Here is a 24862-nt window from a genome sequence, read left to right as displayed (position 1 = left end):
GGGGCTGCCCCTGGATCCCTGGCAGTGCCCAAGGCCAGGCTGGACATTGGGGCTGGGAGCAGCCTGGGACAGTGGGAGGTGTCCCTGCCATGGAGCTGGACCTGGATGGGACTCTCAGCATTGAGAGAGTCTGCTCCTCTCAGAATTCCCGGGGGACTGGGGACAAGGCCGGTGCATTTATGGCCTCATCCCAGGGTTGCCACGTGGCTGGCAGCTGGGAATAGCCCAGTGCTCCCAAGGGGAGCAGCCTTTACGGGCTGAACTTCAAGCTTTGGGTGTATTTTGCTGCGGGGTGCAGTTTGTCCCTGTTGGGAGCTGCCCCACGATCCTGCACTTTCAGCATTCCCGTTTTCCTCCTGCCCTGTGCCAAGCAGCCTCTGTGGTTCTACGGAGAGGCAGTGTACTCATCCCGGGAATCCTGCCCCGGCCCAGGGCGGGCGGGAGCCGCTGCCGCCCGCCCGGCGCCCGGGAGTGACGTGGCAGCGGTGGAAAGATGGAGGGATGCGCTGCTCCGTCAGCCCTTCCGCTGAGCTCAGCCCTCCTCCTCCTCCTCCTCCTGACTCAGGGAGGAACCACGTCCAGGATGGAGCTGGCGGAACGGCCATAAAGGGGATTGGAATTCTTCCATCTTGGCAGAGCCTCTCCCTGCTCCCTGCCCTGCTGGATGGCTTTGTGTGGAGCAGGGAAATGGCTCTCCCAGGAGCCGGGCTCAGCGTGCAGATGTTTGCTTTGGAATCACAGCCGGCTCCCTCAGACACAACAGGATGTCAATAGCACCGTGACCATCCAATTGGAACGGGCTGGGGAGGCAGCTCCAGCAAAAAGGTGATGAAAAGTTCCTGCTGCACAGGGGGAAAGTGGGGAAAAAAAGGGTTTGGGATGGTTGGAACCCAAAATGCTCCAGGGCTCCACGGCACCCGTGGATAAAAATCAGCGCTCATTAATCACTGTTTCTTTAAAATCGTTGTTTCAGGTCACTGTTCCTTTCAAAACATCCCAAATCCTGGAATAATTGGCCACACGGCTCAGCACTGATCCTAAAATATTTGCATGTAAAGAGGGGACATCTCAAGCTTTGAAATATTTGCAGATGATTTTGCAATCCACTCCTTGTTTCCCTCCAGCACGGACATACCACCTCCCTTTCTCCCGTGCCATTCCATGATGGCCATTTTGTGCAATTCCCATCTTTTTGCACGGCAAAAATGCCATTTGGATGCCTCTGGGAAGTGCAGATGTGGAGCAAAGAATGAATTGGACCTCTCGTGTGGAGCACACGGGCGAGCCTGGCTGGAGGATTCGTTTCTTGGTAGGTTAAGGAATCAGACTTTTCCAACAAAATCACCACGCGCTTGAGTGAATAATTTTGAAACCACTTGGCTGAGCCCAAGAGGACATTTGGAAAGAATTATCATCAATTTTGTTACTTGTTCAAGCTGAAAAACCTCAGTGATGACTTGCTGGAGTCATGCAAAAACAACATCCAAGACAGCGTTATATAAAGGCTGGAATCTGTTTGGACAAACGTAAATTCCTGGTTTCATTCCAGACTATCCGGGTGAAATTTTATGGCCTGTGCTACACAGGTCAGAACAAAATCTGACCTCGAAACCATTTTATGAATCAGAACTAGGGATGAGCCAGTTCATCCCAAAAAAGGGGCAAATCCAGCTCGTTTTAAGGTTTGGATGGACACAAATGAGTATTTCTGGGATTCACCCTGCACAGGGCAGCTCCAAAGGCCTCTAATTCAACTGGATACATGCACTGCAAAATTGTCCTGGATAATGAGTGACATCCAGGATTTTCCAGGGTCCTGAGGTGGATCTCAGCAAGGAGAAGCTCCCAGCCCTGCAGGTCAGTGGGGCTGGCAGGGGTTAGGAGGGTGTGAGGGCAGGACAGGCCTGGCAGAGGGTGGGCAGAGCACAACTGCCCTTTTCCAGCCTGGGGAACAAAAGGACCCAGCTCCCTCTGGAAACTGGGACACAAGCAGGGAATGAGGAGAGGCTGAGGGGGATGAGAGGAGCTGGGAGAGCCTCTCCAGCCTGTGAGAGCCCCAGGCACAGCTGGGCGTCAGGGTGGATCTGAACCCACGCTCTGACCCGCTGGCTCCTCTCCTAATTGTGCTGCAAAAGCAGCAGAATTCTGTCTCTGCTTTCAAGTCCCAAGCTGAGGCAGGAAAAGCAGCAGCTCAGGGCCAATTACCTGGGATTTCTCCACGGAGGCCGTGTGCTTGTCACACATGGGGCTGATTTCCATGCCTCTCTCCCGCTCCTTGTCTCCCTGCTGGAAGAACTCCTCCATGATCCTGTCCGTCCACTGCCGGTACAGCTCCAGGGACTTTGTGGGGTTACTCAGGTCTGCACAATGCACCATATTCCGGAGAACCTGCAATTACATCCACCAGGAAACTCAGCAGATCAGCCGCAAAACCAGGAGGGTTTCAAGCTGTATCTGCGGAACATCGCACCAGAGGAGTCTCTGGTTATGAAACAGACCATAAAAATATCAAAAATATTCCATGGTACCACGTTAAAGACATGGAACTGCTGGAGCAAGCCCAGAGGAGGCCCCGGAGCTGCTCCAGGGCTGGAGCCCCTCTGCTCTGGAGCCAGGCTGGGAGAGCTGGGGGTGCTCACCTGGAGAGGAGAAGGCTCCAGGGAGAGCTCAGAGCCCCTGGCAGGGCCTGAAGGGGCTCCAGGAGAGCTGCAGAGGGACTGGGGACAAGGCATGGAGGGACAGGACCCAGGGAATGGCTTCCCAGTGCCAGAGGGCAGGGCTGGATGGGAGATTGGGAAGGAATTGTTCCCTGGGAGGGTGGGCAGGCCCTGGCACAGGGTGCCCAGAGCAGCTGGGGCTGCCCCTGGATCCCTGGCAGTGCCCAAGGCCAGGTTGGATGGGGCTGGGACAGTGGAAGGTGTTGGGGTGGGATGAGATGAGTTTAAAGTCACTCCCAACCCAGACCAGTCTGGAATTGTGTGATTCCATCTCCAGGGATGAGCTCAGCTGCCACAGCCCCAGGTCCAGACGTGCTCTCTGGTGCTCACACAACTCAAGCCTCACACCTGGGGCAGTTGTGGAAGTGTCAATGATATCACACAGGTTTGGTTGGGAATCCAGCTGCTTCCCACCATTCAAAACCCACTTCCACGCTCTCGGGGAAAGAGGTTAAGCGCTCCCACTTTATGGAATGAGTAATATCCCTTCCACACACACATGGAAGGGGCCTGACTAAGCAGCCACAAGGATTTAGGCAGCAACAGAGTGTCTGAAATAAAGATTTAAAGAGTTTTCCCAGGAGCCTGGCCTTAAGAAGCTGGTCATCAAAGTGAGAGCAGAGCAGGATGTATCTTGTCCTGCTCACTACACATCCCTGTTCCAGCATTTCCTGGTCATTTCTGCTAATCAAAGGTTGAATTATTTAGGGAACAGCCTGTACATCAGTAATTCCAGCTCCCTCTGAGTTGCTTCAGATATGGGAATTCTCCTGTTGTAACAGGAAAAACAAAAAGGAGAAAGCAGCAGGGAAATTTAGGAGCCCTCAAAAACTGACCTCAGAATGTGCCAGGCTTGCAGTTCCATGCTCCAGGTGTTAAAAAAAAACCCTAATTCCCTTCCCCTAAAAAATATGGGACCACCTTGTGCTTCTTTTAGTGCAGAAGAAAATGACAGCTGAGAATTTCTCTATAGGATCAATTCAAAAGCCACAGTAAAAAACCCAGGAGTGTGGCTTCCTCACCCTGACCAAAACACCCCAAATCCAGGGAATTTGGCTGCCTCACCTGTATTCTGTCTGTGTAGTTGTCCAGAAGGAGAACTCCTGAACTGGTCACCTTCTTCGTTTCCACCATAGTCTTCAGATCAGCCAACAGACTCATGTGCTTGGACATATCAGTGGCCAACACCTTTCCAGAAGGAGGAAAAACAGGATTTCAGGAGGGGAATCCACAAAAATGAGCATTTTTGGTTAAGAAGAGGCTCAGGGAGTGGCCATACCATGTCAATCACCATCTTCCTGAGGGTCTGGCGCTGCTTCTTGGTCAGGTTCTGGAAGATGTCACAGTGCTCCTCCTGGAGCAGTTTGAAGCCCACTGCAAGGTGGTGGTTCTCCAGCACGGATTCGTCGTTGTACATCAGGGCCAGCTCGGAATCTGGGGAAGGAACACCAAACGTGGGACTCCAGCCTGGGAAATGTGGGATTTCCAACAGCCAGCACTTGTCCTGGCCACTGAAATGTTTTAATGGGGGAAAGTTTCCTTTCCCCATCCCTGGAAGGGTCCAAGGCCAGGGTGGATGGGGTTTGGAGCAACCTGGGGTAGTGGAAAGTGTCCCTGCCCATGGGACACTGGATGATTTTGGGATTCTGGGATTCTTTTTAGCTCCATGAGTGCCAACCCCAGCACTTAACCAGCCTTTGCTCAGTCCTAGTGACAAAATAATGCTCAGTCACAAATCACTGACAACAGAATCCTGCAAAAACCCTTCCCAAAACACGACAATCCCCATGTTTTGGAGTCCAGATCCGTGCTCAGCCTGTGGCAGAACACAACATGAAGCCCAGTATTTGGCTTTCTGGTTGCCAGTAGCAATAGGGTTATTTATCTTATCTTAATGATGAAGTTTGCACCCAGGGCTGGCAGAATTATTATGTGGTAGCAAGTAGTAAATACTGACTTTACAAATTGTGCTACAGTGGCTGCCTTTGGCAGGGATTCCAAAATGTCTCCCTCGTTTACTGCACGATATTCTGAGAGGGCAGCACAGGCTGCAAGTCATCATTTGTGGCATGGAAAAAGCATTCCCATTGATTTCCAAGTTGGTGGGTGAAATTCTGAGTGATTCAGAACAAAACTCACTTGTGTTGATCAGGAATTGATTGGAGACCCCGGGGTGATCCACATCGTGGATCGCAGCTGCAAAAATGGCAGCGAGGATTTCCAGATCCGTGAAGACGGCCTAGGATGGAACAACAGGGATCTGTCAGAGGGGTTTTACCTCTCAACAGCTGGGGAAGCTGGTTTAGGGACACAAATTGTGCTTTTTCAGTCGGTTTTCTGAGACAAGGAGATAAAGCAGAGATTCCAGATGCTGCTGAGATTCCCAAACAACGAAGGCCCTGGAGCGAAGCGAGCGCTCGGAAGAGCCACCAGTGCCCACCCCACGTTCAAAACCAAGCCAAAACTCACATCCAGGGCAGGGGTGGAGAGCAGCACGTGGGTGGACTGGGCCACGTCAGCAGCGTGGAGGCTGTTGTGGTAGGCCACGTCCGAGTGGTAGTGATCCTCCAGGGTCATCATGTACGTCACGAACGTGTCCGACGAGATCTTGAACGTTTTCAGCAGATCCCGCTCCTGTGGGATCACAGCACAAGTGAGTGTCAGAGCATGCTGGACAAAGGCAGCGAGGCAGAGAGGAATTAGGGATGAAAACAGTGCTGGAAGCAGCAGGTTCAGGCTGGGAATACACACCTGGAATATGGCGCAGAGAGGAATTAGGGATGAAAACAGTGCTGGAATACACACCTGGAATATGGCATACATGATGCAGGTCAGCGGGCGGTTGTGGGAGTACCTGGCCACGTTGAAGATGTTGAGGCCCCACTTATTCAGGTCTTCCAGCTCCTTTGGAGGGCACAAAAAGAGAATGGTTTCATGTTTTCCCAGGCAATTCTGCATTTCCCCAAAGTTCACATATATGCAAATTTCACGATTATTATAATTATGTAAGTGCCGAATGTGTGAATTAATGAACACAGAGCAGCTGTGAAGGGCTGATTTTGTGTTTCATAATTGCTCTCCTCAGCCTTCATCACCTTTTTCCTTTTTATTTCAGGGCCATTTTCATGGTTTTTTGAATATAAAATACGCTGTTAGGGCCTGCTACCATTAATTACAGCATTTCTAATGGCCACATCATTTCAGGGATAATAATTCCAAGGGGGAACAATCCATCCTCAGCTTCCAGACTCTCCCAGAAGAGCAGGAATCCCTCATACCTTGGCCAGGTGATCTTCCTTTTCTGTCTTCACCCCAAACCGGGAGATGCTGGTGTTGTTTAAGCTGGAACTGTGCATTAATTTCTTCACCCCACTGATCTGGGTCATGAGCTGCTGTTTTTTCTTCTTCTCCCTGTCCTTCTGGGTGGGAGAAGGAATCTCCACATCGTTCTGCTTGTCTGGAACAGAACAGGGGGAAATGAGTCAGCACAACGTGAGCTCCTCGCACATCCCCCAAAAGCTACCCTTGAGCTGCTGCCTCTGCAGCCCTGCTCAAAGCCAGGGGTTTCTGCTGAGCGTCTCCTCATTTTGGGACCCAAAAATTAAAAAAAAACCCAGTCCCAAACTCTGTGGTTGCTCTCTTGCAGCCACTGTGTGGTTTGGGGATACAGGACATGTCCAGGAATGTCTCTCTGTGCGTGGATGTGGCACTTGGGGACATGGATTAGTGCTGGGAATGGCAGTGCTGAGGGAATGGTTGGACCCCGTGGTTTCCAACATAAATGATTCTTTGATTTTCCATGCCAGAAGGGCACCAGGTTCTCCTTAGGGAGAAATCCCAATTAATTTCATTACCTATTTTCAAGAAAATAAAAGATACGTTCAAACAGCACATTTTTCCTGAAGAAAGTAAAACCACATCTATTTTTGCTATTTTCACTTTTTTAGGGTCAATACCCCTTGCTCCTAAAACCAGTAACAAACGAGTGTCACTGATTTATTAAAGGTTTATCCTTCACAAATATATTGGGAATAATATCCAAAGCACAGGCCGAATTCCCATTGCCATTCTCAGGGATAATCACAGTTTTAGTGCACATGAAGAGGCCCAAACTTGGCTGTGGAGATGTGTTTAGTAAATAAATAAACCTTAAACCCGTGGGTTATTTACAGCTGATTTATTGAAGTGCAGATCCAGTGGCTCATTACTTCCATCCAAACCATTTTTCATGGATTTCACCATAACCTCTGCACACCTTGAGGACCTCCAGAGGGACAAGGCTTCCAGGCATGAGTTGCTTTTGCCTGGGCTTAATTAAACCCCTCTGAAATCCCAAGCAGCAGCACCGCAATTAGGAAAGGAGTCATTATTCACAGCAAAGCCTGGCTGACATCACTGGGTGTTCCCTGGATTTTGCTGAACCACTCAAGGACTTTCCTCTCCATAATCTCCTTAGCAATGACTAAGGCAGCATCAAATGGCCATTCTGGAGCAGAAATCCCTGATTTGTTCCATCGTGTCCCCGCGGGGGTGGCAGCAGCACGGCTCAGCCCTCGGGCCGGAGCGTGTGACCCGAGGCCAGCGTGATCAGTGGCCAGTGTGAAACCTCTGCTGGCCATCTCTGACCTTCCCACACCGTGTCCTCGATGGATGCTGCAGGGCTGGACCCTCTGCTCCTTCTTGGAGCCTTCTCAGCTCATTTCATCATGGAATTACACAGTAAGTTGGGATGGGAGGGACCATAAAGATCATCCAGTTCTACCCCCTGCCATGGCAGGGACACCTCCCACTGTCCCAGGCTGCTCCAGCCTGGACTTGGACACTGCCAGGGGTGTTGGGCACCCTGTGCCAGGGCCTGCCCACCCTCCCAGGGAACAGTTCCTTCCCAAGATCCCATCCATCCCTGCCCTCTGGCAGTGGGAAGCCATTCCCTGTGTCCTGTCACTCCTTGCCCTAATAAAATCAAAAGGCTGAATGAAGTCACATGATGTGGGTTTAACATCTCTGAATTATCCCCATCTCTGGAGATCAATGAGTGTCCTACCCACAGATTTCTGTTTGTTTGTTCCTTCAACCTCCTCACTTGCAGACTCCTGTTATTTTGTGTGTTCATTTAATTTCATTACATTTTAGGCAGGAAAAAGCTAATTCATAAAACCCATAGCAGCACGACTTCCTGGAACAGCTGATAACCCTTTTAAAAGCTTCCCTCATTTTTTTTTAGCATGAGCAATCAGGCTGCAATCTGGCCCAAACTGGAGAGCCTGCCCCCCTCAGCAGTGCCAGGGCCCCGAGTGGCCTCACACTGCCACCCAACACAGGGCTGTCACCAGCACCGGGCACGTGAGGAGCAGCAGGACAGCGATGGACAGAGCCTTGTCCAGCCCTGCCAAGGGAAACGGAGCTGCCCGAGCACGGGGAATAGCAGGAATTCAGACATGGAGCTGCTGGAGCAGGTCCAGGAGCCCCAGAGCTGCTGCAGGGCTGGAGCCCCTCTGCTCTGGAGCCAGGCTGGCAGAGCTGGGGGTGCTCACCTGGAGAGGAGAAGGCTCCAGGGAGAGCTCAGAGCCCCTGGCAGGGCCTGAAGGGGCTCCAGGAGAGCTGCAGAGGGACTGGGGACAAGGCATGGAGGGACAGGACACAGGGAATGGCTTCCCAGTGCCAGAGGGCAGGGATGGATGGGATATTGGGAAGGAATTGTTCCCTGGGAGGGTGGGCAGGCCCTGGCACAGGGTGCCCAGAGCAGCTGGGGCTGCCCCTGGATCCCTGGCAGTGCCCAAGGCCAGGCTGGACATTGGGGCTTGGAGCAGCCTGGGACAGTGGGAGGTGTCCCTGCCATGGCAGGGGGGGCACTGGATGATCCTTTACGGTCCCTCCCAACCCAAACCAGTCTGGGATTCCATGGATAAAACAATGCCCACAGCACCAGCAGCAGCTCTGGCTCATCAGCCCCTGCTGGGATTCAGGCCCCATTAACCTGAGTGTTTGTGGGGTTTATTTTTGGTAGCCACATGGGCAATTCCTGCTCAGCACACCCTGCTCCACACTCACGTGGCTGCTGGGAAGTGCTGACCTCCAGCCAAATCCCTGGATTTGTCCCTCTGCGTCCCTGCCTTGCTCCTATTCCCTGTTTGAATCCCTGCTCTGGATGTCACGATTTAGCTGAGCAATAAGCCCAGTGCATTCCCACAAAGCAGCTCCAAACTTCCATGGATTATGGATGCTGTGCTGTGTCCTAAATGCAGGCAGCAGTTCCAGTTGCAGCTGGCTATTGGGATCACTTTGAAATCCGTAATGGGAATAATTGTGTGTCACACAGGGAACGCATTCCGGGCCATTCCAACCTCAGGGCATGAATCCCCACGAGCACCAGCACCCACAGCACCCATGGACACTCAGCCTTCAGAGCTGTTGGATTCAGGGATATCTGCAAATATGAGGCTGCTCATTTTCTACACAAATGGTCACAAATCTTAAAAGCTGCTCCCTGAGAAAATCCCACTTCTCCTAACAAAGGTTGACGCAGAGAATTCATTCATGTCTGGAGAGCTGTGAGCTCCGACACTATGAATGAAATGCAAAATATTCCCTTTTTTTTTCTGACTTCTGGTGCAAAATGAGCAGATTTACACACAGTAATGAATAAAACTTTGGGAATGGTTCAGTCTGAACCCCATCTCTGAAGGGGAGATGCGCCTGAGCGAGGCAGAGGCTGCAGCGGGGTTTGTGTGACTTTGTCCTTTCCATAAGGTCACCACAAACCCCAGCATTGCATAAGGCAGCCACCGCCAGCCCCATGGAATCCTCCCAGAAACATCCCATGGCTCGGGAAGGAATTCCTCTGTGGATACACTTATCCAAACACCATTCTTCCCCTTCCCGCAGCCATTTGAAAGTGAAAACCCAACAGGGAAGCTGTGAATGGGGGCAATCAGGCTGCGTTAACCCTTCCCTGAGCCACGAAAAGCTTGGGATGCATTCCTTACCCAGGAAAGTGTTGGAAATGTACTCGGACACCTGGTTGCCGGAGCGGCTCATCTCGGACAGGGGTGTGAGCTCCCGGGTCAGCATCCTCTTGAACTGCAGGGGGGGAAGAGCACAGACAAAAGCGGCATTTTTATGGAATCCTTTCCCACATCCACGCAGCGTTCGCGCGGGAGACTCCCCCAGCGAGCAAAATTCCGGGGATATTTGGGATGGAGTCAGCGGCAGATGGTTTCATTTCCATCCCGCTCGGCAGCACCATGACTGGATATTTCTTTTCAGCCCACGGGATTGACTTCCTCTAAAGATGCTCATTAATTGCTGCTGGCACAAGCGAGGAGAGACCGTTTCAGATGAATGTCTCTGAAAGCTCAGATTTTTACCTCAGGTTGAGATTCCCCATCCCCAAACCTTCTTTTGTTCTGGATTTTCTAAAGTTGCTCCATTTTGTATGACACAAACACACAGCTGCACATCCAGAGGAGAAATAAGCCCTAAATCTGAAGATCACACAGCAAAATGTGGGATTCGGGCATTATTCCCTTAGATGTTCACGCTGTGATGCTCCTGCTTTTATAATCCAACATTTTCACTGCTGCATCATTTTATCCTGCAACAATGAATTCCCCAAAAAACGACATCCATGGATTCTGCATGCACACTACACACGATTAGTCAGAACACACAGAAATCAGCCTTTTAAAAGCAGATTTTCCTCACAGCGCCTTTCTCCGAGCAACACAGCACAAAAAAAAAGCAGCCATTAATAATTCGGGAATTAATAATCCTGCAGGAATTAAACCCACCTTAATGTAACCCCAAGACACAGATAACAAATAGTTGGCTTCAGGCATTTTGGAAAGCTCCTTGCAAGCCAGCACAAATCCTCCCGGAGAAATCGCCGCTCCGACGGGAGAGCTCCTGGGGCACACGGACCCTTTCCCAATCCCAAAAAATCAGCGTTCATCCAAGGCAGAGATCCCGCAAGAGCCGGCAGCTGCTAATCCCAGCCAAAGCCCAGCCTGGCAGCGCATCCTTGCCGAGGCTGCCCGTGGGTGGATGCGCTCGCCGGGGAGAGAGGGATGAGATCCGGGAATGCACAAAGGAACGGGAACGGATCCGCACGGATCCAGCCGCGCGCCTGGAGGCGCTGGGGAATTTGGGATCGTGCTGCTCGCTCAGTTCCTGAAGGGGGTCCCCACTCCACATGAGCCCGGCTCAGCTGAGCAGTGCCAGGAAAATGATGCTGGTTTCGGAGGGGCTGCCAGCTCTGCTAACACAGCCATGTTTTTAAGGGGAAATTAAAATGGAGGAAGCTCGGGAATATTTAAATAAGGGAAAAGCAGGCAGCAGTCTCGTCTCTATTCCTGCTTTGCTTTAATCCTATTCCTTACGGGATATTTGAAGTATTCCCAGCAGGATTTTTCAAAGCATTTTGCACATTTTCAGTGTGATCAGGTTTTTCCTCCTACGTGGTAAAGGGCAAAATGCAGCAACGCAGCAAAATGTCCTTTTCCAAACTGGAAATATCCTTCAGCTAAGAGGCATGAAAAATAATCACCTTAAACCTGTAACTGCAATTCATAAATTCATACATTCATTCTCGAAAGAATGCTTCTGTAATGTCCCTGCCCGAGGCAGGGGGTGGAACGAGACGAGCTTTAAGGTCCTTCCCAGCCCCAGCCCTCCTGTGACCCACAATCCAAATTTCAAGACTGAATCATTCCTGCAGTTTTTCTTTCAAACGGACAAGCAATCCCGCTGTGAGGAAGCTGGAGCTGTCCTTGACATGGAATCCAAAGACAATCCCTTGTGCCGTGCCTGCGCACAGCTCCCAGCACGGGATCACCAGGATGAGCAGCTCTCCCGCTGCTCAGGACGTCCTTGCTGATCCTGCCGGGAACACAGCACATGCCAGAGGCCAGGATTCCCAAAATAAAAGGGCCATCTTTGCTGTGAAACCTTCTCCTGTCTCCAGCTGCCTTCACAGCTATCAGCCTCTCCTGGAATGATGGCACGAGGCGTCCCCACGTGCTGTGGGACACGTGAGGTGTGGGCACAGCCTGGAATCCTGGTCCCTGCTCCCATGGACAGCCCAGGCTGGCCAAGGCACGGCTCCAGAACATCCAGATGGGATTCCAGCTCAACCTTTGGCCACATGGAGCGAAGGAAGCTGTGACCCACCTTCTCCTCTCCTTAAACTCAAGATGAGCAGAGGTGGGAAGCTGATGGCACCTCCCTTTCACCTGAGCAGCCCAACGGGGGGGGAAACCTGCTGGGACAATGCCACCTCTGTGGCTGCTGTCCCCTCCTGCCCAGTCCTGCCAGTGTCACTGAAACAGGGGATCCTGGAATGGTTTGGGTTGGAAAGAACTTTAAAGCCCATCCCATTCCACCCTTGCCATGGGCAGGGACACCTCCCACTATCCCAGGGTGCTCCAAGCCCCAATGTCCAACCTGGCTTTGGGCATTGCCAGGGATCCAGGGGCAGCCACAGCTGCTCTGGGAAATCCATTCCAGGGCCTCCCCTCCCTCACAGGGAAGGATTTCTCCCCATTATCCCATCCAATCCTACTCTCACCATCACATAGGGAGGCCTCACTTTCCAGGTAACTCAAGCAGCTTAAATCCTATCTCATGGGATACAGAAAGAAGAGGGATGAGAAGGTTGGTATCCCATGGGATACAGGAAAGAGCAGGATGTGAAGGTTGGAATCTCACGTGATACAGGAAGGATTGGGATGTGAAGGATTCTGGCTGCCCAGGAACACATCCCACAGCGCTGGGCCATGGATTTTGTCCCACAGAGTCTCCCCTGTGCATCCTGCCAACCACAAGGGACAAAAGCCCTTTTGAAACCACCAAGAACAACCTTGGAGGAGGCGCAGGAGGGGCAGCAGGAGTGAAACCCGAGGCAGGGCGAGCCCGTGGCAGGCGAGGGGAGCCCTGACCCCATCTCTCCTCCCAGTGACGTCTTTGCAGTGGTCACAAGCGGCAGCCAGGACACGTGAGCCCTCCCACGGCCCTACAGCCAAGCATGTGCTGCAGCATTTCCCTGCATCCAGGCCTTTATCCGCACCGGGAAAACACCGTCAGCAGATGGATCACGCAAACCACGTTTGAGCACCCCTGAGTCACTCGGGTTTCCTCACAATGGCCCCTTTCAGATCAGTGAGCCCGAGTGGCGGTGGGGAAACAGCTGATAAAAATGGCTTTACCTCACAAGTGGTCCCACAAAGCACAAAGGGTGGCCAGGGCCTCTCCACAGAGGCACAGAGCAATGAACTGGCCTCCACAGGGTCACCCGAGCCATCTGCAGCAGAGAAAAATCCTCGGGATTCTCGTATCCCATCTGGAAGTGGGAATCTGCCCCCCACAGCCTTAACCTCCATCGCTTTTCCAGCCCTTTAATCAGCAGTCTTTTACAAACACAGGCAGCAGAGTCACAGCACTGCTATAAGGACTGGGAGGCTCAAACCCAGCTGAGCTTCCTGGAGCTGTGGGAATTCCCATAGGACTTGCAAAGTTTTTTGGGATTTGCCATCCCAACCATGTTGGCACCTAAGCAGGATTTACTTAATCACACGAACCCCTTTCAAAAACAGGGAGGCATCCCAGCTGTTCCACGGCTTGTGGCGGGTTTTTGGGATTCTTCCTTGATGTCAGGATGCTCTGGAGCGATGCTGCTTCCTGAGAATTGCTCTGCAGGGAGCAAGCAGGCTGCTGCCTCTGCAGGGATCAATGGCTGAGGTCATGAGCAACCCCCCAGCCCCGTGGGGATCCCGTCCTTACATCGGTGCGACAGCGACGGGGAAAACAAACGGATTGCAGGGAGAGAGGAGAAAATTCCAACTGCTCCACGTGGAGCAAACGCAGGGATTGGGGCTTTGGAGAGCCCCGCGTGCAATTACGGTAACGCCCGGCAGCCACGCGGGTAATTACGGTAATGCCCATTAGCAGCACGCGGACCCGTGCTGTTATTTTCATTAATTTTCAAAATTAATAATCATCCCCGTGCCTTTTCCAAAGGAAATCAGCACAGATAGGCTCGCTAAGAGATGGAGTGCATCAATGAGGAGGGCATGCCTGCCCCAGCTCCAGGGGGTTTCCCTTAAAAAGAAGAAAATCAGGAAATGGGCTCAGTGCTTCTTTCCCCCCACCCCCAAATTCTGCCCACAGGACCACGCCATGGACACCTTTAACCAATGAGAACAGTGCAGAGAACACAAATAAGATGAAGCCCAAGTGCCACGTGCCATATCCAAAGGCACGTGGAAGCTCAGCTGACGTTCCCAGCGAGTCTGGAAGCATCTGGAGCATTGTGTGAGAAGCGGCCCCGGCATCGCGTGGAGCTTTCCTGTTTTGTCTGACTGCAGAACTCATCTGCACCAAATTAAGTCTCCCAAAATTGAATCATTCCTTGATTACCAGCAGTGACCCTGTTCCATGCATCCTCTGCTCCAGGGAATCACAGTTCCTTTCCAGCTTTCCAGCCGTGTGTGCGGGCGGGAATTTCCTTGATTACCAGTGGGAAAGTTCGCTCCTGGTTCCCTTCCTGCTGCCCACACCAGGCCCTCGCTGCTCAGGGCTTCTCCCCACCTTTATTCCTTTGCTGAGCTCTGCTTCCAGACGTGGAAATCCTCGGTGAGGGCCCGTGGGAGGGTGGTGACGTTGGCACCAAGGGCACGGCAGCTCCTGGAGCCCCTTGGCAGCTGCCCTGGGACCCCATCCTGATCAAGTGTGCTTCATTTTTGTGCAGAGGAAGAAAATTTGGCCTAATTTATGACTGAATTCGCCAGATTTAGGAGCCCAACCATGCTGGGGGTCCAGGGGGACCTTGTCATGACCTTCCAGGGCCTAAAGGGGCTCCAGGAGAGCTGCAGAGGGACTGGGGACAAGGCCTGGAGGGACAGGACACAGGGAATGGCTTCCCAGTGCCAGAGGGCAGGGCTGGATGGGATATTGGGAAGGAATTGTTCCCTGGGAGGGTGGGCAGGCCCTGGCACAGGGTGCCCAGAGCAGCTGGGGCTGCCCCTGGATCCCTGGCAGTGCCCAAGGCCAGGCTGGACATTGGGGCTTGGAGCAGCCTGATATTTTGGGATGAGACGGGCTTTAAGGTCCCTTCCAACCCAAACCATTCTGGGATTCCATGGTATGACCCAGATGGGGATTGGGAAAACCTGCCTGATGATTTTGTGTGGAAATTTCCACTCCTCTGGCTCTTCATGGAAAGAACTCCTAAGTTCCCCTCCTAAGGACAGCCATGAAGAAGCACCCGCAGCTCTTGGCCTCTCCAGTCTCACACTGACTCCAGTGATGAATCCTGCTGTTATTCCTGTTCCCATTCCCTCTGGAGCTTGGAGAGGTGTTCCTGGCGCATCACAGGGAGAATGAAGACAGGAGCAGGGATCTGCTGCTGATGGAAATCCTTTGAAGTCGATTTAGACCAGCTGGGGTTCCCCGAGGCCAAGAGCCCTTATGCAAAGAGGCTGCTTAAAACCAGTCGGAGTCATTTGCAGGAGCTGAGGGCGATTTGGAGATAAAAGAGCAGCTCGGATGCTCTGGGGCTCCGGCCTGCAGAAGCTCTGGAGAGAGGGGTCCCACCCCAACTTTGATGGAGGAATCTCGCTGCAGATCTCCAGTGTTTATAAACTCTGTTCCCGACCCACCCTTCTGACGCAAAGCTTCCATCCCTGGCTCTCCCAGCGCTCCTAGAAATCCCCAGAACAAAAGGATTTGTGGGCCGAGGGTTACTTTCGCTGAGGCAGCCGGGCTGAATCCTCCTCGCTTAATTACCCGGGTAATTACTGCAGGTCCAGAGGCGCAATTAAAGCTTGGTGGGACTCTGATGAGCAGCTCTGTTCCTGGGAATCGCGGGATGCCCGGCTCTGGGAAGAGCCGCCCCTCACCTGCCCGAGTGCCGGAGCAGGGACGGGAGTCCCGTCCCGTCGGAAATGATTTACACACGGGGGAAATTACTCATCCGTGCAATCAGCAGCGGGCTCAGACAGGGAATGTGTAATGCCTTTGTCTGGGATGGGATGGATGTGACGCTCTACTCCAGGTTAAAAAAAAAAATGGGATTAATAGCACCCCATTGAAGGAACATTTGTTATTCCCAGCCCTCTCTTCCTGACATGTCATTCCTGCGTTGCACAGAGGCACCGAACCCAACTCCTGGGTTTTGGAAGTGTGGAGCATTTCTTCGAAAGTTTGGAAGTGAAGAGTTAAAATTCCTGGATTTGGAGGAGCAGTAACCCCGCTTATCTGTGTTTTCCTGCTGTTACATCACTTACAGAAAGGACCATGGCAAACAAATTTGCAGCTGTCCTTGTTACTTCATAATTCCCATTGATTTTCCTTCCTGGGCACTCCATGGAGAATGATGGGAGGTGCATTTAATGCTCGAATTTAAAAAAAAAAACCAACACAAGCCTGTTTTACACTAAACAGCACTAAAGGAGAAAGTTTCCAGCCATATTTCAGTGCCTGGAGAAAAGTGGAATGGTTGCAGTCAACTATCAGTCATTAAAAAAATCAAATTTCTTTTGCAGCTCTTTCTAGTTCTTATTTCCTAAAACAATATCACGTTTAATGCGCTAGGAACTCTTTTTAATGAGATACAAAGTACTGTTTGTTTTTTTGGGGTTTTTTTGTTTTCCCTTCAGCTGATTTTTGAAACCCAAAAGTAAACAGAGGCTTATGAAATCTCCAATTTCACATCAAAGCAGCCTTGATTTATAGAGATGTTCAAAGGAAGACTTTAAAGGAGCAACATCATGACCAACTTGTTGGCCTGATGTTATTAGAATAATTTAGGAATCCACAATGTAAATGTTGATAAATAAATAGCAGGTTGCCATAAATCAGCATGTGGCTGCTCATGAAAGCAACAACATCTATCTGATGTAGACAGAACAATATTCAGATTTTCCCCCGTGAAGTTTAGCATTTCTGAGCGCAGCAGAACCTCCCTTGGGTGGGACGGGATTTACGCAACACGGGGCTTTAAAAAAAGTGATGAATTGGAAGCTCGAGCTGAGTGTTTGCAGCACTGGGGCATTTCCAGCTCATTTCTAGCCAAATGAGACTCGAAATATGCAAATTGCTCCGAATGCCGGAAAGGAAAAACTCCCTACAGGAGCCTGCCCAGGGAAAGCGCCGGGGGTTTGTGCTGCTCCACTGCGAGATCAGATTTCTCCACTCCCGAGCAGGCTCCGGGTGTTACTCACTGCGGAGGAAAATCCCCCTCAGCCGCGGGGGAAGAGCTCAGGTCATGGAGAAACCAGCGCTGTGCTTCCCTGAAAATCGGTGTGTCATGTGTGGGCAAGGTGAGCCCGCCCGCCTTTGTGCTGGCACCTGGAGAAATCCCTGTGTGCCCTGCGGGGCCAGATCCGCTCCTGCCTGCTCCTGCGGCCACTGCCGTGGATCCCAGTCCTGGAGTGTCCAGCACCCCCTGTGGATCCCAGGATCCAGCACCACTGCCGTGGATCCCAGTCCTGGAGTGTCCAGCACCCCCTGTGGATCCCAGGATCCAGCACCACTGCCGTGGATCCCAGTCCTGGAGTGTCCAGCACCCCCTGTGGATCCCAGGATCCAGCACCACTGCCGTGGATCCCAGTCCTGGAGTGTCCAGCACCCCCTGTGGATCCCAGGATCCAGCACCACTGCCGTGGATCCCAGTCCTGGAGTGTCCAGCACCCCCTGTGGATCCCAGGATCCAGCACCACTGCCGTGGATCCCAGTCCTGGAGTGTCCAGCACCCCCTGTGGATCCCAGGATCCAGCACCACTGCCGTGGATCCCAGTCCTGGAGTGTCCAGCACCCCCTGTGGATCCCAGGATCCAGCACCACTGCCGTGGATCCCAGTCCTGGAGTGTCCAGCACCGCCTGTGGATCCCAGTATCCAACACCACTGCACTTGGATCCCAGCCCTGGAGTGTCCAGCACCACCCGTGGATCCCAGTATCCAGCACCACTGCACTTGGATCCCTGTCCTGGAGTGTCCAACACCACTGCCCAAACCCTCAGGTTGGGTTTCCCTTTGTCCGGATTGATAGGAATTACCTGGACTGACAGAGTTTAAGATCTCAGAGAAGCCCAGCCTGGTTTGGGTTGGACAGGACCTTGAAAACCATCTCGTTCCAGCCCTTCCACCCCTTCTGCTATCCCAGGTTGCTCCCAGCCCTGTCCAGCCTGGCCTTGGACAGTCATTTCTCGCTGTGGGATGTGACAAAGCACAGACTGTTTGTCTCCTTGGGTGGAAAAACCCCAGCAGGGAGGTTTGGTCCAGTGTGAAGCTTTGGGATCCTTTGGAGGAAGCTCAGGTTGGCTTCTGCTTCATCCAAAATGCTTTTCCAATATCCAAAACAGATCTCTCCTACCAAATTATCTTGGCAGCTACACCTGGAGTCTACAGCGCATCAGGTCGGATTTTGTATGGATTTCCTCTCTCTCCCCCACTGAAAGGTGCATTTTATGACACAAATTGCACTGCTGGGAGGAAGAACCACACCAAAGGCACATCCAGGCCAGGGATAACTCCCCACATCAGTCCCATCTTTCCCAGAGCAGCACGGTGAGTGTCCACACCAATTTCTCATCCCAGCACTGCTTTTATTCTTCCCTCTGGGGAGAGGAGAGCAAATAAAAGCAGAAACAGGCCAAAACACTTGTTCTGCAAAATCATTTTTCAAACAATTTTACCAGCTGGAAGAATGTCGGTCGTGTTGAGAGCAAAAGGAGGCTGAGGAAGGGAAGCTGCTGAGAACCAGCCAGTGCTGAAGGTCAGGAAGCAGCACAAAATGCAAACCTCCAGCAGCTCCTTTGTTGACACAAAGTTGATTAAAGCAAGCCCTGATGCAGCTGACAGCATCTGTGGCCCCGAGAGCAGAGAGAGCTGCAGATCTCAGCCCCAAATCTTGTGTCAGTCACACCCCTGCAAACCACAGCGCCAGGGCCTCGGTGCCAGAGGAGGCCAAGTGACTGCGTAAGGGGAGCCCACAAACCAAAGAGTCTCCCCTGTGCTCACACAGCCGTCCCTGCTCCTCTGGGGAGCCAGGAGATGCTGGGAATTTGGGTGGAATAACCTGGATTATGCCCTCAATCAGAAACAAACACCCCCAAAGTATCAACTAACAGAGAGGGAAGAGCATTTGTCATTTAACAAGAGAGCCATGCAATTAAACATGGGATTTTGTTAATCGTATGAAGCAGCAATTTAAATTTAATTTAAATTTGAATCAAGCTCTGCAGTCATCATTTAGGCAAATCCAGCTGGGGTTTCACCTGAGTAGGAGAACAGGCTTTGGAAAATTCAAATAACTTTGTGCCCTGAGATGACTTTTCCAAGATGCCCGTGTTGAAAAAAAAAAAATCTGGCAACTTTGAATCAACAGAAGTTTGTTTGCTTCGGAAAACATGGAATAAAGACGGAGTCCTGGGAAGAGGACAGTGAAAATCCTGGGAAGAAGTTGTTGTAGCTCAGCATCCCCCCAAAGCTGTGACAGTTGGTCCTGCCAAAAAGAAAATGAGCCTAATGCAAGCATCAAACCCATACAGAAGGCACTAATTAATGGAGATAAAATGAAATTAAAACTCCTTCTCACACAGAGATAGGCAAATGCTCCCCAGAATCCTTTTGCTGCAGTTGGCCCAGCTGTGCTAAACCAGCAGCAAGGTGAGGCACTTCTGGTTTGTTTGCTTTAAGCCAGGCTTTAATCGGGGGAATCTCTCCCTCTCAGAGCTCTGAGGGTGAATCTCCATCCCGATCCATCTCCACAACTTGTCCTGCCTTTGATAACTCAACGACTTTCAATGAATTTCACTCAATGCAAATATTTGCATCGGCAGCTGCCCCATGGAACACAGCTGGGGAAAAAAGTTAGGGTCTGGAGCCTGTGGGAAATGGCCTGGTCCAGAAAATCACTCAGACTCAAGGGCGAGGATTAGGACTGCACTGAAATCCTTCTCAGCTCCCTCATGCCAAGTGATGCCGCTCCTCTGGGATGTCACATGTCACCAGTATCCTTCACTCCGGCGAGGTCCCTGCTCCCAGCATTTAGTCACTCTCCAGTCCTGCCCTCAGCTCATGATTCATTTTGAACCTGCCTTTGAGCTATTATTTATTTAAGCCCCACCCTGATGTGTTACAACGTAAAAGTCTGAGAATGCAGAACTTTTAAAACCCCATCACGTCCCAGGAAAACCAGAATTGGTTAAAGGACACGCTGGAAGGTCCTGGGCACCGTTGTGGCCCGGAGGATGGGTGACAGATGCCAAAAGATAGATTTGAACCAAAATTCTACCCCCAAAGCCTTGATCTCTGCACCAGCAGTGGCCAAGGGATCCCCCCAGGAAGGGCTTTTCCCACACATTTTCCACAACACCCCAAGAGATGGGAAATCATCCAGCACTCAAAACCCCTTTGCTCCAGGAGGGTATCCCAGATGGTGACACTGTCTCCTAATCCCGTCCCCACGCATCCCACAGCCAACACTGCAGCTTTCCAATATTTCAGTTTTTAAAACACTTGAAGCAGTTTAACCAAGATGTCTGGACAGACAGCCCAGAGGGCTCGCAAGAACAAAATATTAGATTGTTAAATGCGTCTGGCCCCAATATCCCACCCCGCTTTTAGGGCGTATTTGACACCCCCAGAATGATTTACTTTAGAGGGCAATGAGCACGGGAGGAGGAACGGGATGGATACAGAGACAGCCACCCTAAAGTCCATTTATGACGGTGATGAGACTGATACACAGGAGCTGACTGGGACCAAGCTCCCCAAATCCTGAGGGCTTTCCCAGCCTGGCTTAGAGCCAGCATCCCGAGCTGTTCCCTCCCTATCCAGCAGCTTTCTCGGGAAGCTCCTGCTCACCCCTCCGAGCGCTTCTGTTGCAAACCCCGCTCCCGCAGTGCCCTGTCCTCTAGCACAAGGACATCCCCAGCACGGACCAAACCCATCCGATAACACCCAGCTTGGGGGGAATATTCCCAAACTGAGCCAGAACCAGCTCCTACCTCCTGGAGCATGCCGATGGCGCGGGGTCCTGCTCGGCAGCGGCGGCTGCACGGCCAGGGAATGGTTAAAGAGCGACGTCAAAGCGCCACGATGTGCGCGGGGCTCTGCAGGAGCGGCGCTGCGGGGAGCGCTGCCAGCGCTGCTCCGCGGCTCTCCCGGCCCCGCCAGGGCGCTCCGATCGCCGCTTCCCCAACGCAAATCCCCGCGCGAGCGAGGGGAATACCGGCGCTCGGAGCTCAGTGATTCATCCCGCCTTGGAAAAACAGGAGACGTGGAAGTGTCTTTGTTCCGCCGGCTGCTGCAGAGAACAAACCTCTCTTTGTGCGGCGATTAAACAAAGGAAGTCCCAGCGCAAAGCCAGGGGAAGACTAAACAGCTCGGCACCACTTAAGGGAAACATCACGTAGGAAGGGGACAGGGCTGGGGGCTGCCAGGCTGGCAGGAGGGAGGGGACGAGCGGGACTTTGTGCAGCCCGGCACATCCACCGCTGGCACTTGGCCGCGACCTCCAGCGCGGCCCCGGCAGTTTACATTAATGGCCAGATGTTTATTTAGCCACTCTCTCCCGAAAGCGAGGTGCGGCCTTGCTCCGCTTTTCTGACCGAAATGTCCTTTGAAATCCAGTCAAAACGAAATCAGTTGTGTTTATCTTGTGGCTCACAAGCGAGAGAGGAGCACGGAGCACTTGTGCTGCTGTCCCGAGCCGCTGGCCGGACACGGCCTCGGCTGGCAAGGCTTGAGTTGGGTTATCCAGCACTTGGGAATAACAGAGACGTCTTTAAGAGTTGCAATAAGAGAGTTTAAGGATTTGCAAGGAAGGGTCCCCCAGGGGACAGTTTGAGTAGAGACAAGAGGGTTTGCAAAGTCATCAGAGCACCCGGCAGGCTGAGGACACCACTCACACTGTCTATTTAAACTTAGAATATCCCCAGAGACCAAATTCTGCTCTCTGGACTCGATGCACTGCAAAAAGCTCTGAATTAGCCCGGTCTAATTTAAGGAGAGGCAAAGGTGCTGCTCAGGTCCATGCAGGTACCTCTGTTTGGGCTGCATCCCGCACGGACAGGCAGCTCTGCAGAAACAACCCATGTTCTCCATGCCTCCATTTTATGATGTGATGGCCCCATAAGAACCTGGAGCTGGCAAGCCCAGCATTTCAGCTGGGAAAAAAGCCTGCTCCTTCTTACGATCCAGGGGATGCACTGAGCACATCCTGCCCCAGATCCCAAATTAGGGACTAGAGCAGGTCCCATCTGCAGGGAAGCAAGGCTAAGGACAGCAGCTTAACGCCAACACAACCCCACACCAAGAGAGAAAATACCCCCTTCTTTATCATCATTGACTCACAAACCCTTCTGACACAGCAGCTGCCTGAGCTGCAAGCTGGACAGTGTGATAAATGCAGGAAAATAGAGTATATATGTAACAGTAATGTAAATAAGTGTGGTTTGCTCCCTCAGGCAGCACCGAGTGCCTGCAGAGCTCCTCACATGTTACTCTGCTCCAGTGCAAAGCTGCAGGGCTGTATCAGCTCCCAGCAAAAGATGTTAGGAAATTCAGTGTTGGGAAAATAAAATCCCTTCATGGCAGCTGCAGTCAGGTATTTTCACAGGTTATTTTTCTCTCTAAATCAGAAAGGTAAGGCGCTGTGCATGGTGAGTTCTGCAGAGAGCCCGGGCTGGTTTGCGCATCAAGCACTGCTCTGGAAACGCATCAGGACTCACAAACACCGACAGCATCCCAGGGAACAGAGTTCCCTCTTTGCCAGCATTCCATGGGATCCCTGCGGGTGGCACTGCGGGGTCCCTCGGCTCCCTGATGTCACACAGCCCTCAGCCCGCTGCAAGCTGAGCCGCTCATTCCCTCACTCTCCTGTCATTAACTCCCGGCTCAACGAACAATACGCACATGTTTAAAGCGCTGCCTTCCGAACCCCATCAGCTCAAAGCCCGGCTGCCGTCCCGCATGGCTCTTCCCCCTCCGCTGCCTCCTTTTTGCCGCAGCGCTTCCGAGAATCCCCCTGCGCACACGGATGCCGAGAGCCTCCCTCTCCGTCTCTCTCAGTGCTGTTGTTGCAACTCTGGATTTTCTAAACTACGTCTGTCAGGAAGGAGACAGGAAATTCGAGTCACACTTGCAACAGCTGTGCCATGCCTACTATCAGGCTCAAATGACGTAGTTTGGCTTGGGTGGCGCGGGGCCAGGAACTGGCGAGAGCGGAGGTCAGGAAGATAGGTCAGTGTTTATTCTGCTCCTGCGCTTGGGAGCATGCCGAGCCTATTTGCTTTCTTCCTATCTAGACTGTTTCTCTTTCCGTTTTTTCTTTAATAATGCGCAGCCCCAGCATCCTGTTTTCAAAACATCTGCCGGGTTCGCTATTTACCGGTGACAAATGGAGATGCCTCGGAGAGGAGCTGGCGGTGGGACGGGATGCTCGGAGCAGGGAAAGGCTGCCGCAGCCTCCTCCTGAAGATGCAGGAGCGACCCAGCAGCTCCTTGCACAGCCAGACCACTCTGCACATTGTCTGCCACCAAACCCCTCAAAAAGCCACAAACCCCCCAAATCACCAGGCATTGAAACGATCTTCAGAGTCCTTTCCAGCCCAAACCATGCCATGAATTGTGACAATATTTACAGCTCCAGAGGAAAGGCAAACGAGGTGTGAGGCCATTTTATGCTTCTCTTTCACAGCTGAAAACTGTGAAACTGGAAGTTGACCGAAAAGTGCAGACATTTCAGAAACGGGTTATGAAAGAACAGAGTTTCAGGAAGCTTTTGCTCGAGCCAGCTGCAAGCCATCTGCACCCCGAGTAATCGCAACTTTGAAGTGCTACGATAAGCAATTTAGTTTCACCTTCACGAGGCCAGATTTGTCACTCAACCTCAAACTGAAGGGCATCGCGTTCACACTGGAGGTGCAGTCTGAACCCCTCTCAACTTTCATCCAGGGTTCCCTCAACACAAACTCAAACGAAAAAATAATATTTTTTTCTTGAAAGCTCGGTCTATAAAACTTTTACTGCTTCCTTTGCCCCTGCACACCGTGGTAACCACTACCAGCAGAGGAAGCTGAAACAACACGGGATTTCTTTGCTCAACTTTTTCCATAAATTCAGTTTCTGATTCAGCATTTCTGATGGCAGTAATTTCCAATTAGGGGAAAAAAACCCAAACAATAACAACATCGGAGTGCTGCAGAACTAAGTTTAAAACCATCGCAACTGGGCAAAAATGTGGATGCGACGGGCACTGGGCTGGGAATTTGTGATTGTGACAACTCCAGCGGGCACCGCGGGGCTGGAAGGGGCAGGAGCGGGCTGGGAGCTGCCAGGCTGGCCCGGGGCTGTGCCCGGCTCCGCTGCAGCCGCGGGCAGCGGGCGGGGAGGCGGCCGGGCTCCGGGAGATGTTGGAGCCGAGCTGGGCTCAGGCGGACCGGAACAGCAACTCCCCAAAGTTGCACACAGGCGCTCAGAACTCGCGTTTCGCTCTCTGCTGCTTGTCAGGATAATCCTGGCACTCTGCTCTCCTGCTTCCCTGACTTTAAACACAACGGGCTTTTCTTGCTTTACTTCAGCACTTTATTCTGTGCAGACAAACTCGCAACTCCTCTTTGCTCCCCCGGAAAGCTCCGCAGAGCAGCAGCCCCCGGAGCTGATTCCCTGTGCACCATCCCTGCTGCCCACCCTCACCATGTGCCGCCAAGCGCTGCCGAGCCAGCCCAGGGCATTAGAAACCAAATTAAAACGTTCCCGAAAGCCAAAACAGCCGTAAAACACCAGACCACAATGTTTACAGTTCGCCGTTATTACGGCCAGACAACAATGAATTGACTCCTGGCGTGATGATTTGCTAAACGCGGGCGTTTCCACACTGTTCCTGCTCATATCGGCTCCAAGGGACCGACGCTAATTGAAACCTCTTTAATTTTCGGAAATGAGCCTGCGGCAGCGATCGGTCTCCCCAGACCACCCCGGATCGCGCTCCCCGCTCCATCCCGGATCGCTCTGCCCGCTCCATCCCGGATCGCGCTCCCCACGCCACCCGCCGCGAGTTCTCCCTGGACGCGTCTCCGCGGGGGAACCCGCAGCCCCGTCACCGCAACTGACTTGGAGCCGCTGTCCTGGGCAGACGCGGAGC

The 24862-nt window shown here is 52.3% G+C and overlaps 1 protein-coding gene across 1 annotated transcript in view; it reads right to left on the bottom strand.

The window, feature by feature from the left end:
• The window catches only part of PDE4B (phosphodiesterase 4B), a 23867-nt gene extending 3117 nt beyond the window's left edge, over positions 1-20750 (bottom strand). Inside the window, exons 1-9 of the mRNA XM_017740832.1 lie at positions 20724-20750; positions 9704-9797; positions 5996-6174; positions 5523-5621; positions 5187-5351; positions 4857-4956; positions 3997-4151; positions 3783-3905; positions 2206-2388 (exon numbers count right to left, since the gene is read on the bottom strand). Coding sequence (XP_017596321.1) covers positions 2206-2388; positions 3783-3905; positions 3997-4151; positions 4857-4956; positions 5187-5351; positions 5523-5621; positions 5996-6174; positions 9704-9797; positions 20724-20735 — 1110 coding nt within the window. The 5' untranslated portion in view covers positions 20736-20750. The remainder of the gene's footprint in view (positions 1-2205; positions 2389-3782; positions 3906-3996; positions 4152-4856; positions 4957-5186; positions 5352-5522; positions 5622-5995; positions 6175-9703; positions 9798-20723) is intronic.
• Positions 20751-24862: the final 4112 nt, after the last annotated feature.

This window comes from Corvus brachyrhynchos, unplaced genomic scaffold (assembly GCF_000691975.1).
Source record: "Corvus brachyrhynchos isolate BGI_N302 unplaced genomic scaffold, ASM69197v1 scaffold280, whole genome shotgun sequence".
Classification (NCBI taxonomy): Eukaryota; Metazoa; Chordata; class Aves; order Passeriformes; family Corvidae; genus Corvus; species Corvus brachyrhynchos.
The sequence above is the reverse complement of the archived record's forward strand: the minus strand, read 5'-3'. Positions and strand labels throughout refer to the sequence as shown.